General features: G+C 41.0%; 1 protein-coding gene across 6 annotated transcripts in view; it reads left to right on the plus strand.

Annotated features, from left to right (window-relative positions):
* Window positions 1-18,895, plus strand: part of LOC113053972 (pro-neuregulin-1, membrane-bound isoform-like) — a 137,773-nt gene that overhangs the window by 84,973 nt on the left and 33,905 nt on the right. For 4 of the 6 annotated variants that reach the window (XM_026219137.1, XM_026219140.1, XM_026219139.1 and 1 more), the window contains exons 2-3: window positions 16,396-16,570; window positions 17,034-17,155. In XM_026219137.1, coding sequence (XP_026074922.1) covers window positions 16,396-16,570; window positions 17,034-17,155 — 297 coding nt within the window. Of the gene's footprint in view, window positions 1-13,266; window positions 13,486-16,395; window positions 16,571-17,033; window positions 17,156-18,895 lie in introns of those variants that run through there. The other 2 variants (XM_026219144.1, XM_026219143.1) reach the window with 1 other exon arrangement.

The following is an 18,895-nucleotide window of genomic DNA, read 5'->3' on the forward strand; positions in this document are numbered from 1 at the left end:
GGTAACCTGACATGAACCAGCAATGAGCAATCCATTGGTTTGTTACAGTATTAATTAATCTTTTTTTAACATTAGATAAAAATACAACTGATCATTGTTAGTTCAGTGTTATGTCCATTATATAAAAGTTTAACTTTTTATTTTTAATCATGTATTCGTAGATGTTTAATTAAGATTGACAAATGCTTTAGAACTATTTTCTTTGTTAGTTCATAAAATGCAAATTATTCAAAACACATTTGTGTTTCATGTAGGCTAACATAACATCATACGGAGTAAAATATATAGCCTGAAGAAATTTATGATCACATGACACACAAGATGTGACCTGCTTAAACCTCCTCCTGATGATTCAACTTTGCTTGCGTTAACAAGAGTCTCGCTGACTCCTCTGTGACTCTTCTGTTTATCTTTTATACTTTAATGTAAACTCTGTAATGATGCTCATAATGGAACTTTTAAAATGAAATGTATTTGTATCAAACCCCATCACAACACTTTCATAAACAGCTGTTTGTCTATATGCAAATTTCTTGATCTGTGAATTTGAGTCAGATGTAGCTAATGAATAAGTACATAAATAGTTGATTTAATCAACTGTTTTTCAGCTCCCGCATGGAGGTCAAAAATACCAAAGAAAACTCAGTTTGTTGGGCACAGACTGCCTGTGTAATTTGTGCATGTGTGTGTTGTGCTCAGGTTGGCCTTTGTTGAGTGCGCTCTTCCTTCAGTTACAACTGTGTTTATCAAACAACCCAAACAACTTCACTTTCAGAAATGTTGAATGAAAACAATCCATTATGAGCAGTACACACAGCATTTGGACATCTGGATGTGAGCGAGACAGAGAATAAGCTGTCTTCATGATTCGGCCGTTTCATCTCAGTAATTTCAGAACACCACAGCACAGGGCTTGTGTTTTATGCTAGCTTTCACACAAATCATAATATTTAGATTATGGTTGTATAATTATAGTTTTTGTCATGTTTTTTGGTATTGATGACCATTCATGGCAATGAAAAACATACATCTAAAAAATGCATCTATTGGGTTCAACACCCACTTGGACCTCTCAAAAAATATTTACTTCATCAAGGTGCTTTTCTGTAAGAAAACAAAATAGAGATGTGGAGTTGGTTTGCAATAATAAAGGGGCAAGATGATCAGATTAGGTTTATAAATAACTATAGAGAGAGAGAGAGAGTGATGTATTATTATTAGTAATATGTGTTGCAGTATATACTTTAAAGGTGGTTAAGGGTCATATACACTTGCCCACCACTTTATTAGGTGCTCCTGTTCAATTGCTTGGTAAAACAAATCCCTAATCAGCCAATCACATGGCAGCAACTCAATGTATTTAGGTGTCTAGATGAGGTGAAGATGACTTGAAGTTCAAACTGAGCTTTAGAATGGGGAAGACAGGGGATTTAAGGTACTTTGAACGTGGAATGGTTGTTGGTGCCAGACGGGCTGGTCTGAGTATTTTTTTTTTAAACTGCTGATCTACTGGGATTTTCACACACAACCATCTCTAGGGTTTACAAAGAATGTCTGAAAAGAGAAAATATCCAGTGAGTGGCAGTTTTGCTAACGAAAATGCCTTGTGCCGAGCTCACCGTAGCGAGCAGATCCAGTATGTATCCAGATCAGAGGGTCACTGCAGTCACCCGGATCCAGTACGTATCCAGACCAGATGGTGGATCGGCACCTAGAAAGGACCTCTACATCCCTGAAATACAGCGGAGACCAGGACCACTAGAGCCCCAGATACAGATCCCCTGTAAAGACCTTGTCTCAGAAGACCACCAGGACAAGACCACAGGAAACAGATGATTCTTCTGCACAATCTGGCTTTGCTGCAGCCTGGAATTGAACTACTTGTTCCGTCTGGTCAGAGGAGAACTGGCCCCCCAACTGAGCCTGGTTTCTCCCAAGGTTTTTTTCTCCATTCTGTCACCGATGGAGTTTCGGTTCCTTGCCGCCATCGCCTCTGGCTTGGTTAGTTGTTGACTTGATTGCAAATAAATGCACAGACACTATTTAACTGAACAGAGATGACATCACTGAATTCAATGATGAACTGCCTTTAACTATCATTTTTCATTATTGACACACTGTTTTCATAATGGTTGTTGTTCAGTTGCTTTGACGAAGTTTATTTTGTTTAAAGAGCTATATAAGTAAAGGTTAATGGTATTCTGCATACCTTGGTTGTACTGAGTGGTTATTGAGTTACTGTTGCCTTTCTATCATCTCTAGTCTGCCTATTCTCCATTGACCACTGACATCAACAAGTCAAGTCAAGTCACCTTTACTTATATAGTGCTTTATTTTTTGATAATTTAGCCACTGTATTGAATAAATACCTGGGGTTATGTTTGTTTTCTTCTAAAAGAGAAGAAAAGTAATCAGTTTTTAATGCTTTTCTGTAGGATATGTTACCTTCCCGCCAAGCAATACGAAATACCTCTAGTTTTGTTTTCCTCCAGCTGTGCTCCATTTTTCGAGCTGCTCTCTTTAGGGTGCGAGTATGCTCATTATACCATGGTGTTAAACTGTTTTCCTTAACCTTCTTTAAGCGTAAAGGAGCAACTGTATTTAAAGTGCTAGAAAAGAGAGAGTCCATAGTTTCTGTTACACCATCATCATCATACAAAAACATCTTGGCTACTAATATTCAAGAAAAAAACACCAAACTTCACCAAAAAAAAGCACTTCATATTAGATAAGGACAATGACCCAAAATATCCTGCCAGTTCAGTCAAGAACTTTATCAGGGCAAAGAAATGTAAAGTCTTAGATTGCCCAAACCCAGACAGCAATTAAGTGTTGGCCCCGATCGGCCCACATCTGGCCCACGTGAAATCCATTTGGGTCGGATCTGTGCCGACAATGCTTGCTATATGGGAATCAATCTCCAGATTTAAGTCAGATTGAACATTAATTTCACCAGCTGAATAGGAGACTAATGACAGAAACTCCCCCAAACAAACAACAGTTGGATTGGCTGCATTAAAAGATGGGGAAAAGCATTTAAAAGCAGAAGACCCAGAGACTGGTGATGTTTATGGGCTGCAGACTCACTGCTCTGATTCCATGCAAGGGATCTGCAACTAAATATTAGCTTTCAATCTTTTACATCTGCCTTAAATTCAGCTGTTCCAATAATTATGCTCGCATCAAATAGTGGAATGACCTCTAAAAGTGCTGTCCTTTTTATTTGGTAAAACATATGTGTCGAAAGACCCTAATAATAAAAGCAGAAAAGAGAAAGCAATTTTGTCATCACTGTCCCACTACTTATGGAGGGCACTGTATATATATTAATTTAAAAGTTTTTATTTAATATATTTTTCTGTATAATTAATTCCTGTGATGCAAAGCTGAATTTTCAGCATCTTTACTCCAGTCTTCAGTGTCACATGATCCTTTATCATTCTGATTTATTATCAATGTTAGAAACAGAATAATTTGTATATGTACAAATATGTATATATATTGTAACAAGGTTCAATGATCAAAGAGGAAGGAGACCGGGATCGGCATTCTGAGGCTCATGGGTATTTATTGAATAATTTAAAAAGAAACAGAAAATAAAGACGCGCCACATGCGCACACGTTTAACGTCTTTTTTACTCTATGCGACTGCTGTCTGTGACTGCTGTCGCCTCCGCTCAGATTTCCCACGAGTCCTCAGCTCTCTCGCCCTTCTCAGGATGTCGTGCGGCTTAAATACCGGTTCCCCACGCCAATCACTGCAATGAGACCCAGCTGTTAATCGTTTCTCACCTGAACCACTCACCACCGCTCGTCTCTTCATCTGCTCTCCCGTTGCAGACTTCACTAAACCACGCCTCCGCCACCACATACCCCCACCGCCCGACTGCCCCCCCCCCCCCCATTCCTGGAAAGAAAGTCGGCCACAGCCATCTGCGCCCCCGGCCTGTGAATCTTGAACTTAAATGGCTGTAAAGCTAGATACCAACGGGTGATTCGCGCATTGGTATCCTTCATGCGGTGGACCCACTGGAGGGGTGCGTGGTCCGAGCAGAGGGTGAACTCCCGTCCCAGGAGGTAATAGCGAAGGGTGAGAACCGCCTACCTGATGGCCAGACACTCCTTCTCTATGGTCCTGTACTTCGTCTCTCTCTTCGAGAGCTTCTGACTAATGTACAGCACCAGGCAGTCGTCCCCCTCCACCTCCTGGGACAGGACCGCGCCCGGCCCCCTGTCCGACACGTCCATCTGCAAGAAAAAGGGGAGAGAGAAATTAGGAGAGTGCAGGAGCGGCCCGCCACACTGGGCAGTCTTATCTCGGGTAAAGGCCTGTTGGCACTGCTCCGTCCACTGGACCGTATCTGGTACGTCCTTTTTAGTGAGGTCAGTCAACGGGCTGGTGAGGTCCGAATAACGAGGAATAAACCTCCCGCCAGTAATATCCCGCCAGCCCCAAAAACTGCATAACCTTCTTTTTGGTCTTGGGCCTGGGGCAGGTTGCAATTGCTGCCGTCTTATCGATTTGGGGACGCACCTGCCCGTGGCCCAAGTGGAAGCCCAGATACTTTACCTCCACCCGCCCAACTGCACACTTCTTCGGGTTGGCCGTCAGCCCCGCCTGTCTCAGCGCCCTGAGGACCGCCCTCACATGCTCCATATGCCGTGGCCAGTCCCCACTATAGAGGATAATATCATCCAGGTAAGCCGCGGGATATGTAGTATGGGGCCGCAGCACTCAATCCATGAGGCGCTGAAACATAGCTGGGGCCCCGAACAAGCCGAAAGGAAGCGTAACAAATTGGTGTAATCCGAACGGCGTGGTGAAGGCTGTCTTTTCTTTGGACATGGGAGATAAGGGGATCTGCCAATATCCCTTTGTTAAGTCCAATGTCAAGTAAAAGCGAGCCGTGCCTAACCGATCAAGCAACTCGTCAATTCGCGGCATTGGATAAGCATCAAATTTAGATACTGCATTCACCCTGCGATAGTCTACACAAAACCACACCGAGCCGTCCGTTTTAGGTACCAAAACTATCGGGCTCGCCCAATCACTGTGTGACTCCTCGATTACTCCCATCCCCAGCATGGCCTCTAATTCAGTCTGAACTACTTTTTTCTTGTGTTCAGGTAACCTATATGGCCGGCTGCGAACTATGACATGACACCCGGCTCTGTCTCAATGTGGTGCTGAATCAGGTCAGTACGACCAGGTAGGGGCGAAAACACGTCCGCAAATTCTACCTGCAAACGCGCAATGTCAGTGAGCTGCAAGGGCGAGAGGTGATCTCCCCCTAGGGCCAGTGCGAGGGATTTCTTTTTAGAAACCACCTCTGGCCCGAGATCCTCCTCCCCACTTAATGCCGTCGCTAGCAGCACTGACTCCTCCCCACTCCATTTTTTAAGGAGGTTGAGGTAGTAAATTTGCCGTGAGTCACCTCGATCTGTTCGTACTACCTCAAAATTAAGATCTCCTATCCGCCGTGTGACCTCAAAGGGTCCTTGCCACTTGGCTAATAATTTGGAGCTAGAGGTTGGCAGTAATACGATCACTTTATCTCCCGGTGCAAATTCTCGCAGCTTAGTCCCCCGGTTATACACCTGGCTTTGTCTGTCCTGGGCCTGAAGCAAATTCTCCATAGATAGCCGCCCCAGTGTATGGAGTTTTGCTCGCAGGTCCAGGACGTATTGAATTTAATTTTTGCTATCCGAGCGTCCGTCCTCCCAAGTTTCTTTCAGGACGTCCAACACCCCCCGGGGCTGACGTCCGTAAAGAAGCTTGAAGGGGGAAAACCCGTGGAGACTTGGGGGACCTCGCGCACAGCGAATAAGAGGGGTTCTAGCCAACGGTCCCAATTGATCGCGTCTTCTTGTACGAACTTCCGCATCATGGTTTTTAATGTGCGATTAAACCATTCGACCAGGCCGTCCGTTTGTGGGTGATAGACACTGGTACGCACCGCTTTAATGCCCAACAATCCGCACAATTTGCTTAATGTGCGTGACATAAACGCAGTGCCCTGGTCCGTGAGAATCTCCTTTGGGATTCCCACGCGGGAGATTAAGCGAAACAGGGGGTCTGCCACACTCCTGCCACAGGATATTGTGTCGCGTAATCCACTAAGACCAACGCGAAACGATGTCCCCACGCCGATCGTTCTAACGGCCCGATGAGGTCCATACCAATTCGTTCGAAGGGGACCTGCACTAGCGGAATAGGGCGCAATGGCGCTTTTGGGGTGGCCGGTGGGTTTACCAGCTGACATTCCCGACAAGACGCACACCACCTGCGCACATTCTTATGAATGCCCGGCCAAAAGAATCGGGTCGTTAGACGATTTAGTGTCGCCGTTGTTGTTCCAGTGGAAAGTCATCGCGACTGGAAAGATTTAGCCTTGCCATGGCGCTCGGATCCCCTGAGACCGCCCCGCTAGGTCCTGGCACAGATTCTCCCACCTGAGAGCTCGCCCTGCCCCCCGGCCGGTTCTTCCCCCCAACGGCATCCACTGTTAAACACCCCCATGCTTTTGGCCCCTAAATTTAATGGCTATGGCCTTTACGGGGTATTCCACTATATCCCCGTGCACACACCTTACCTTAACCATGCGGCCCATATCCAATGCCCTGGATTGTATCAGGCTTTGATGCATGGAGGTTTGGTTACAACCTGAATCCACCAAAGCCTGATAGGTACCCCCCTTAATACTCTCAGGTATTTGGTACAGCCCGGCTTGATCAGGGGCGGCCTGTGGGTCGTCCGGAATCCGGACCAGCGTCCCCACCTCCATGACCGGGCACCTATCCACAAAGTGGCCCAGATCCCCGCAACGCCAGCAGGCCGGCCCAGGCCTCCCCGCCACCCTAGTGGCCTGAAGTGGGTCGGGGAATTGGCGTGGGGAAGCAGCAGAGGGCTCCTCCGTCACCCTTCGTTGGGGCGCGGCCATTCCGCGCTCAGGGCCTCGTGCCCCGGCTGTGGGCTCCATCCCCATCCTCCAGCGGGGGCCGGACCTCGGTGGCCCCACCCAACGGGACCTAGGGAGAGGGACATATTTCGGGGTGGTGGGGAGGGGGAGACAGGGGAAGAGAGAGAGAGAGAGACAGCAGGAAGGGCCTCGCCGACCCCGGAACACGCCGCCAGTTGGATGGCCAGATCCAACGACGCCGGGCAGTGGCACTGTACCCACTGGGCAGTCTTCTTTGGAAGGTCTTCTTTGGAAGGGCCAGCAAGCTCCGGAACTGCTCGCGGTCCTCCTGTTGGACCTGCATCATGGCCTGGAAGCGATGGTGATGGTCGGCTCGCAGATCCAGCAGGGCCTGATGATGTTCCTGGTGCAGGCCCGCGAGCAATGTTATAATGTCCGCAAATGGCGTAGGCGATGGTCCTGACGGAGACTGCATGGCGGGAGTGTTCTCCTTCCTCCCGGGTTTCAGCACCAGTGTAACAAGGTTTAATGATCAAAGAGGAAGAAGACCGGGATCGGCGTTCTGAGGCGCGTGGGTATTTATTGAATAATTTAAAAAGAAACAGAAAATAAAGTCGCGCCACATGCGCACACGTTTAACATCTTTTCACTCTATGTGACTGCTGTCTGCTTTGAGGCTTCTCCAGCTCGCCTCCGCTCGGATTCCCCACGAGTCTTCAGCTCTCTCGCTCTTCTCGGGATGTCGTGCGGCTTAAATACCGGTTCCCCACACCAATCACTGCAATGAGACCCAGCTGTTAATCGTTTTCTCACCTGAACCACTTACCACTCCTGGTCTCTTCATTTGCTCTCCCGTTGCAGACTGCGCTAAACCACGCCTCCGCCGCCATATATATATATATATATATATATATATATATATATATATATATATATATATATATATATATACTTACTTTTTTCAAGTTTCTTTGATGATTAAAAAGTTAGTAAGAACAGCATATATGAAAAATGTAATTTCTAACAATACAATTCTTTACTATCACTTTTTATCAATTTAACAATTTGCTGAAGAAAAGAAAGAAAGAAAGAGAAAGTAAGAAGGATAACTGAACCTAAACTTTTGTGTGGTAGTGTATATTGTTACAAAAGACTTAAATGATGCTATATCATGATGCTATATCATGTTTTATTCACTGAAGAATCCTGAAAAAATGTGTGTGTGTGTGTGTGTGTGTGTGTGTGTGTGTGTGTGTGTGTGTGCTCTTGTTTTTGTGACATATCAGGACACAACTCTGTATAATGACATGGGTATGACACCGGTATTACAAGGAGAGGGTGACTTATGAGGACATAACCCATGTCCCCATTTTTCTAAACACTTATAAATTATACAGAATGAGTTTTTTTGAGAAAATAAAAATGCACAAAGTTAGGGTTAGGAATAGGGCTGGTTTAGGGCCATAGAATATACAGTTTGTACAGTATAAAAACCATTACGCCTATGGGATGTCCCCACTTTTCATAAAAACAAACGTGTGTGTGTTTGTGATAAGAGTATATATATATATATATATATATATATATATATATATATATATATAGCAGCAAAAACTGCTGATGTTTCATCAGAACTTTTGTGAGACTAGGTTTTTCAATTTGGCCGTAAGGGGTAGTGTGTATCCAAGACAACAAAGCCTAAATAAATATGGGGAGAGCCTTCAGTGAATATTCTGTATAATGTTCTGATCTCTTCAAGTTCAAGCAGGCTGTATGTTCAGACTTCGCCCCTCCTAGAAACTCATAGAAAGGGAAAGGACCTAAAAGTGTTTTGTGACGTCTGTAGAGTTTTGTGTTGCATGTCATTCCTGAGTGTCTGTGTTTTACTTTTCATGCTTGTAGGCTATTTTTTTTTAATGAGCTCTTTTCACTAGATCGTCATGACCCAAAGGATTAAAGGCGTAATCCTGCTGTCTGAACAGGCATTATTCATATTCCTCTACAAACAGCAGCATAACACCACAGCAGAAAAAGTGATGATTGCAAAAATTATTTTACTGTGTATTTCATAGATGCTGTATAACAAATCTAACAGATCCTGGAGCATGGAGGGATGGTCAAGACCTTGTTTTGCATTGATGGGGACAAGGGGTTTACGCTTTACGTGTAGGCGTCATGTTTATACAGATTGCGCTCACGGAAAGTCTGCGATTTCTCAGAAAAGTTCTCTGGAAAGTTGAGGTTCCCTAAGTGCCTTGAACCCACTAATATAAATTGTTTGTTCAAAATGACTTGGCGTAGGTGAATAAAAGTCACCAATTATGTATCTTTGTCATTTATTGTTTAAAAGAAATGACAGCATTGAGCAACACAAGCATGTATTCACAACACTGTTTTCTAACATGATTCATATTTTTATGCATGATGTAAATGGGAAGCGACCCCAATTCTGCCCCATCAGGTGTATGCATAATAGTATCTGTAATAAGGAAACATGTCTTACTGTCAATACTATGGTAAAATTCCTAAATGTCTGTATGACTTAGAAGAGCATTAGATGACAGGATGCTAAACTAAAGACTGGAATACACAATTTGACTTTTTTTTATTTTATCACTAGGCATCATAAACAATTTTGCAAATAGTTACAGAGGAAAGACTGCTCATCATACACTTAACAGCTGAAAATCATACACTAAAAAAGTCCATCATACACTATACGATTTTCTATTAAATCTATCAACTGAAACGTGTTCAATACATGACCTTGGCCAGGTTTTTCCTTTGTTAGTACAGGCATGTATTTCTGAATGTATTTTCAAATGTTCAGCGAGTGTGGCTGAAAGGTTAGCGCTCTACTGTGTTGGAAATTAACCAACCCCCTACACCAAACCCAACCCTAAACCTACCTGATAGTGTTAATGAATGCAAAAGTGATAAAAACTACTTTGCTGATGCAGCTGTGCTATTGTAACTTCCTTATATGCAGGTTTCAACTGTTTAGTTGAGCCAAGGGATTTGTACCAGAGCCCTTTACATCTCAAGTGCAGTGCATCACATGGGCTACCGAGCAAACCTCATGAGCTAAAAAAATACAAAAAACATATGAAGCTGTATATGTGACACAAATGTTCAAAAGTATCAGATATGTTCAGTGCTTGCAGCATGTTAAAATTGTTTTGAAGTCATAATATAATATTGTGCAGGGAATTATATGAAGATTTATTAAATTAAGTTCTTAATGGAAACTATAGCTCTGTAAATCATACTTTGACAATATTTATTCCTTTTCATAAAGAGTTTTACTGCCTCTAGTGTTCAACAAGAAACTGCAGCAATTTGTACATATAGGTATGTGTTTTGAGTTTTGGTGAAATGTACGAAGAAGAGCGTATTTCCTATGAGCCTGGGTACAATTCATTCCTGTCACTGGCATCCTGTTTGAAGTCTGTAAGTGTAGTCTGCCTCTATTCATTGAGACGGATCCCTGCTCGCTTTGTTCACACATGCTCTGCATGCATTGGATCACAGGTCTGTGGCAGCATGCTCCTATTTACTGTAGCCCACACATTTTTATTCCAAGCTCACTTAACCGTATCCTTAACTTTTACCGCATGTGTGACACATCAGCCTTTGTGAAAAAGGAAGAACTCCTGGATTTCCTCGATCCGCCCGACCCCACCCACCTCTCAGAGACTCTCAGGATGACTGTGTGGAGGGGCGAGTTTCATTCAACACCAGCTGGGTGAAACTGAAAAGTTCGAATTAAACAGAACCGAGGACTGACTTTGAAGTGGTGTGTTTGCTCAGTAACTGACGTGCCGGTGCTTGTGCTAAAGGAAATGGCTCAGGACTGTATTTGTGAAGGTAGCATGTCTGAAACTACAACTGTAAATAAAACATTCTTTTGTGCCTCGTCTGCCTACCTAAAAAGGTCCCAATTTACATTAAGCAGTTAAGGCCACTTTATATGAAGTGGGACTGGAGCACAAAAGCAGTCTTAAGTCTCTGGGGTATATTTTTAGCAATAGCCAAAAAAACATTGTATGGGTCAAAATTATTGATTTTTATTTTATGCCAAAAATCATAAGGATATTAAGTAAAGATCATTTTCCATGAATATATGTTGTACATTTCCTACCATAAATATATAAAAAACTAATTTTTGACAAGTATTATGCGTTGTTAAGAACTTCATTTGGACAACTTTAAACATGATTTTCTATTCTCCAGTATTTAGATTTTTTTGCACCCTCAGATTCCAGATTTTTAAATAGTTGTATCTCGGCTAAATATTGTCCTATCCTTAAAATTTTTTAAAATAATACATAAATGGAACACTTATTCATTCAGCATTCAGATGATCTATAAAACTTAATTTCGAGAAGAGCCTTGTGACTGGTTCTGTGGTCCAGGGTAACATATGTAAATGCTTTAGAAACAATATTGTCTACCCATATTCTCAAGGATAATTAATTACTTTATATGGTATAGACGGTTTCAACGGCAACAATATAAACAAACGTTACTGCGCGTGCCCGTATTGTGGACCTAACATAACTTCCGGTAGACTTCCAAATAGAATAAATAACAACAGCCAAGTCCCTCTAGAGTAGATATTTTTGATAACAAACTAAATATGTTTGCTGCGTGGATCAGGCGGACTTAATGAATATGCAAATTCATTATTTGCGAGCAGGAGATGTTTTAAAGCACAGACATAAAGCGCGAGAAATAGAGGTTTCCCCAGTAACAGCTGTAAATGAAGCAGAGCTACGCTCACACGCTGCTTTATCAGGCATATAACTAAACATGCAAGTCCTCCTCCAGAAATACAGCGATAAAAACACCTGTGCCTCGCTTTGATATTGAAACATATAAATGTAAGGAATTATTATTAATAAAAGTGCAGTACATAACATTACTCATGTTTATTCAAAGAAGCCTTTTTGTAAATCGATTAGTTTTAAAATTGTGGCGAGTCTCCAAAAATATAATAAATGTATGGGAAACACATCCCAAAAGTAAACCACCTGAGCCCAACTTCAGTCTACTCATCACCTTAAGTTTAACTGCGTTTGTAGAAGGCAAGGCACTGCAGCCAACAGACCGGAAGTTAACTTAGGTCCAGGCGCGTGCGCCCGATGAAACCGTCTATAGCCTAGCAAACAGATTTTTTGTTCCATTTTTAAGCCATTTTTTTTTAGATGCACTCAGTTTTTTTACCACTTGGATATTTTCATAAATTGTTATTTTTCGTGTGTCAGTAGTTAAGTCAAGTCACCTTTATTTATATAGTGCTTTAAACAAAATACATTGCGTCAAAGTAACTGAACAGTATTCATTAGGAAAACAGTGTCTCAATAATGCAAAATGACAGTTAAGGCAGTTCATCATTGAATTCAGTGATGTCATCTCTGTTCAGTTTAAATAGTGTCTGTGCATTTATTTGCAATCAAGTCAACGATGTCGCTGTAGATGAATTGACCTCAACTAAGCAAGCCAGAGGCGACAGCGGCAAGGAACCGAAACTCCATCGGTGACAGAATGGAGAAAAAAACCTTGGGAGAAACCAGGCTCAGTTGGGGGGTCAGTTCTCCTCTGACCAGACGAAACCAGCAGTTCAATTCCAGGCTGCAGCAAAGTCAGATTGTGCAGAAGAATCATCTGTAATGACTTTGGAGTTCAATCATAGGTCATATTTTTATTTCCAACCTGTAGAGTTGTATATACAGGATTTGCTTAGAACCGAAAATGAGCAGTATGTGTTCAAATGATTAATTTGTTTAGTTTTAAAGATCCAGTTTCAGTGTGTTTTGTGATCTTGATTGGTGTAGCCTGACATTTGTTCCACTTGTCAAACAAGAAGACAGATCCACATCAAACTGTGATAACAGCAAGAACTGAAATCAAGCGTGTCTGGTCTTTCAGGCTCACCACGCTTATGTCAGCAATGTGTTGTCACATAAAAAAAAGGATGGCAATGCATGATGCAAGAATTATGTGTATAATTTTTTCTATTAATAAATAATTGTTGAGTATTTTGTCGACACATTTCACAGCACTTAGTGCAATCACAGTTTATGAGGACACTGTATGACAACACCCACGTGATAACTGCTGTTTATGCTGTACACATCAATCAGGAGGCAATTAGGAGTTGTTTAAAGAATCATGTCTTAAAATATTAAGAAGGCTTTAAAGCAGCATCAGTCTCACCCTTATATACCCCGAAAAGAAAAGAACTAGATTAGTAAAGCACACACTGCTTGTAACGTGGGACACGTGGAAATCTGACACATTTAAAGCTGAGATCCCGCCTCTTTAAAGCATGTAAAACACGCTTGCTCACGGGGGAGAGATTCTGTTCTTCAGTTGACTGCAGGGAGTTCATGTTCACACAGCGCCGAGAACTTTGACTGACTGACAACTTAACAGAGCGGAGAAATCACAGATCTAAAGGCCATCATGTCTGAGAAGTATTCTAGTAAAGAAGGGAAAAGTGGCGTAAAGAAAAAGGATAAGGACCCTGAGAGACCAAACAAGTCTGACAACTCCCCGCAAGGTAAAGCGCTGCTCTGTTGAGATGTGGGAACCATGTGAAATTTTTGGGTGTTGTGAATGGATTGACAAGCTGGACTATTGAGTAGGCTTCAATTGTTTCTGAGCTCAGCTCTTTTTACTCGTGAGCTGCACTTTCAGGTTACAGGTGTTGCAATCCACTGTAACGTTTGTTCGCATGTCAAGGGAGAAAGGGCAGAAATGTTTGTATCCATTAACATGACCCACCGGTCTGGTGACTTAATGGAGAGGTTTTCCCAGTTATTATACAGGCTGCTTAACTTACAGACAGTGTTATAATAGTATGGAGTTCTGTGGGGTTCAGCATTTCTCAAATCGAATGCAAATTGTACCTTTACAAATTATATTTATTGTATTTTATTAAAGATTGATTTGGAAAGATGTACTCGATGATGAGCATGAGTGACAGCAGCACTGGAGCTAAATGACCTACACCTGATGATCATGTTTGTTTGTTTAACAGTGTGATCTGAGATGTTCCAAAGAGACCTGGAACATTCCATTTCAGAATTTCACCTGCTATTCATATTTTAGTTTTTTTAAGTCATGAATTCACTGTTTAATTTAAAGATTTAAATATATAGATTTGAATCAGATGAGGTCATTTTTCACTCGTAATATTAATTTTGAAAACATTTTATGACAGGTGTGATGCATGGCAGTAGGTCTGAGTAAATAGATTCTGTGAATTAGCTCTTGGTGAAATATTAGGCAGAAGAACACATTTAGATGCCCAGCATTAATTCATTTAGACACTCATGTTGAAACATGCTCATGCCAGCTTTAGCTGAAACTCGCTTGTGTAAAATGAGTCCTGTTCATTGAGTTTCATCACAGTGGCAGCGTGTGCGTTTAAACACATGCAAGGTATTACTGTGAAGCATTTGGACTTTTGAGTCTGACTTAAAAATGTCTCTCCGTTAAACATAAAATATCAAAGCAACTTTTTTCTTGTAAGAAAAATAGCATGAGTAGCCTAAACATCCAAACATCTGATGATCAAAATGATTAAAATGTTTTATGATTTTTAAAAAATAATTAAATACTTTTAAAAATACTATTTTGTAGTTAGTAAGTAGTCCATGGATTCTCTGCACCTATGGTTCTTCTGCTAGGACACTTGTGTGAAGAGAACTGACTTCATACATCAACTAAAACTCACCAAATCACCAGCTGATTCAAACACACTGAGACTTGAGAAGAAAAGTTAATGAAGAGAAAAGATCATTTAGACATGCCTAAGTGTGACTGAATTGTCCAAATTGAGTACTGGATATAAAAGTATCCCCTCTTTAGTTGTGCAATACTGTAAAAAAAAAAATGGTGGGTACAATATGGACAGCTATTGGGTTGTTTTTAGGGTTACTGCCCAGAGGGTTGGGTCAAAAGTTTAACCCAACTGTTGGTTGAAAACCACCTAATCGCTGGGTTTGTCCATATTTTACTCAACACTGGGTTGTATTTAACCCATCGTTTTTTAAAGGATTTTTTTTTAGTATTGTTAGGGGAAAAGTAGGGAAACTAAGATGACTGGCTGATCTGTCTGTCTGAACCTCATATTAGATCATGGAATTCTTTACTTGCTGTACTGGAATGTGGACCCTGATCCGACTCGATTTTGCGGCCTAAAAAACAGTGTAGGAGTTTCCCCAAAGGGAACTGGTCTGTGACATAAAGAAACAGCTGGATGGGCAGCAGCCTGGACACAGAGACTGTAGCCACTCGGAGGAAACAGGGATCAGACACAAATAAAGCTGTTCACTGTTATTTATCCATGAGTTTACCATTTATGAGTTTGTGTTTATAATGTGCTCAGTGTAGTGTGTCTTAGGATGTCTCTGCTGACATCTGTATGCAAGGAAACCCTATAGGTGTCCCAGTAGAGATTTCTACAGTCTGTCCATATTGCTGTCTGTCATCAGTGTGCTTTGCAAATGATTCTTGTTATTAAAAGCACCTTGTCAACAGGAAATGTTGTAAGATAAGCAAGACTTTTGAGCTGCATAGTTTATCATTGTGAACTGGGAATCGGGGGTTTGGGCTGATTTGGAGTTTAGTGTTTCTGATGATTCACAATAAAATTGAGCAGCTGTGACTGGTTTAAGCTGGCAAGCAAACACCTTCAGGATCAGTAGAAATCAGAGTGCTTCTGTTGGATTTACAAGCTAGGCAATAAAGAATAAATAGCCAGAATAAACACAGTGTAAGCAGGAGACAGGCGTGAACCTGTGTCATTTGCATTTGTGCTGTCAATGGGGCCCAAACAATTCTCATTATGATGGGCACAGCAACATTAAAGGCTGAATAATCACAGAAAACTCTCCATGTCAAACCTCTCTGAATAAATAAAACAACGAAGTTGATGAAATTGGGTTTGCAGAATGTATCTTCAGACTTGCATCATTACTGCGGTGTTGCTATCACCCTCTGCTGGTGTGGACTTATAACTTCACTTTTATTGATGAGAGGACAGTTATGCTTTCTTTTGTGTTTGTGTAAATGTTATAAGTATGGTTTATGGTTTATTGAATAGCTGCAGGAATCAGTTGAAACCAATGTCTGGAATGATGAATTTCTTTACTGAGAGGACAGCAGTGTAGATTCCAGATACCCAGAGATCATTTTAGGAACATAAAAAAAGAAGCCTATTTTGTATTTTCTTTTTGTATTTTTTCATGACAATTTTTATTATATTCATGACAATTAATAATTATAAATATAAATTTTTCTTTTGGAAGAATAGCTGTTCTTAAATAAAAACAACTTCTTCTCAAATGCACCTACAATAGAAATATAATCACAGGGGTGTATTACGGTGAAATACTGCAAGTTTCACAGTTGTGAGGGCTGATGGCATTCTTTGGGTAATTTCTGTTTTCTGTCTTTGTTTCAGTGGAACCCAAGTTAAAGGACCTGCGGGGCTTGACAGTGGATGATGGAAAAAAGACCTTACTGAAGTGTGAAATTGTGGCAGGAAACCCAGTACCCATCATTAAGTGGTACAAGAATGGAAAAGAACTCACAAGCAAAAACAAACCCAAAAGCGTAAAGATTAAAAAAAAGAAACAGTAAGTTCCTATAACAGAATTATACATAAAGGGATACTCCACCCCGACATGAAAATTTTGTCATTAATCACTTTAACCCCATGTTGTTCCAAACCCGTAATGAACATTTGTTAATGACAATTAATTTATTTTGGGCTGGAGTATCCCTAAGAAAAAACATGACTGTATATGTTGTTCAGGCTGAATGAAGATTTGGCTTCATAGAATGTTGAGTCAGAAATGTTATTGTTGCATTTGCAGGAACAGATATCTGCAATGTGTATAATATGTGTGCTAGGTGATAAAAAAAATTAAATAATTACCCAGTATAATCCAAACTGGCCTGTGCTGAGATACAAACACAGTGCATCAACATTATGTTATACTGAAATTCACTTCTTAATGACAGAAGTATGTTTAGTTGGGACAGTGTTGGACTTTTGAGGAGCGATATAAAAAAGCGCCATTATGTAACTTTCTACAGGGGGAAAATATCTGAACTATTGATCAGGAAGTCCACAGAGGCAGATGCTGGTTTATACACCTGTGAGGCAGTCAACAACCTTGGAAAAACAAATACTACAGCCAGCCTGACCATCAGGAAAAGTAAGAATGCATCCTTTTTATAAGCATTAAAATCAATCATGCAAATCAGTGGTGAGGTTATATAGACGCAGGGTGACACTGGTCTACCCTGAATGATGGCAGTACCTCCCAATCCAAGCTGCCAGAATATACTGGAAAAAATGTTATAAAAACTGCATGATCTTTCTAAGCGAACCTCAGGCACTTATGTAGCTTAGGAAAGTCTGAATCCTGATAAATGGTGCTCCCTGTCTCTCATACATCATGTAGCTTTGTCAACTCAGATTCATTCTGGTGATTCAGTTTGTCAGACCGATAAACTCAGACAGACCTCATGTAGACTTGAAAAGTCTGATTCATTCTGGTAAATTGGATTATATAACTGACGGTTATATAAATGAAGTAGTATTCAGGTATTTGTATTTATTTATATTCAAAATTAATAAATTAATAGTTTCTCTTCTTTTCAAAGTTAGGTTTTGTCATCCTGAATGTTTTTTATTTTTTTATTTTATTAATTCAGAAGCCCATATAATGGGATAGAGGTACAGAAAAGGAGATTTCTGGACTCATCACTGGTGCAAATAAATTGTGTTGGGAGTTATGAATCATGTTGAATGGTGAATCACCCTTAAAGACTCATTAAGCTTCATAATTTCATATAATAGTTTCAACAGAGAGGTTTTGAAAGAATTTATGTTTTCTTATTTTAAATTGGCCCATTAGTCAAAAACTGTGCTCAATGATCAGACGTATGACTTTCACCTGCTAGACGATATAAGGGTTGAAAAAACCCCACTGACACGCATATCTAAAGACCTGATTATGTGTGTCCCAGTTCATATAATTGCCGCTTTGTAGTAGAAATATTGTGAGTCATGTGTTAACACTGAAAATTTCCAACATGAAGAAGTGCACTTCAAATAATCAGATAATGCACTTATTTAGATAGTACATTGGACACATCATGTGCTCAACAGTTACAGCTGTTCTTATGTCGTGGAAATATGTAGTAACTATATACAGTGCATAAATCAAGAAATTAAACACAGATATTGGTCAACTGCGGGGTGTGAGTCTAATAAACAGTGGCTCTTAAATATCCGATCAGCTAATTGGGGTTCCTCCAGACCAGTTGCAACATTACAAAAATGATCCGTTTTCTGCTCTCTATAATCCGTCTTCTTAATGCCTTTTCTGAATTAGTGAGCAGTGCATTTGAATGATTACCAAGAGAGAAAAGTACAAGCTCTTCCATGTCTTTCCTCAGGCATTAGAACAGCAAGCTAGTCTGTAAGTGTTAATTACTGTAATGGCTTGGTATTGATGCCTTACAAACCAGCTAAAGAATAAAGTTACCGGTATCTGTCAGTACACAGATTACTCACCGTTGTTCTTGATTTTAGGATGTTAAACTGTAGTTCATTAAGATGTCATACATCTGATCTGGAGGTGGAGACTAGAGCTGTGTGATCTAAATGCAAAATAAAATGCAAACACATGCAGCCGTGTTTCTGACACAGGTGTACTTAACAGAGGAGGACCATCCTTTTAGGGACCTAAAGATCTAAAAATCTGACTTTGTAGTGAGGATGTGATGATTATGCTGAGCTGTATGACAGTTTTCCTGCAGTGATGGTTGTCAGTAATTGTCTGTGGTTAACTTTAATGAGTCAGAGACGTGCTGAGCTTTGTCCGCACTTTCAGAGCTTACAGTCATATCCGGAGCCAGACAAATGCATGTATGTGGCAAAATCCTAG

Source organism: Carassius auratus, chromosome 35 (genome assembly GCF_003368295.1).
Source record: "Carassius auratus strain Wakin chromosome 35, ASM336829v1, whole genome shotgun sequence".
Lineage (NCBI taxonomy): Eukaryota > Metazoa > Chordata > Actinopteri > Cypriniformes > Cyprinidae > Carassius > Carassius auratus.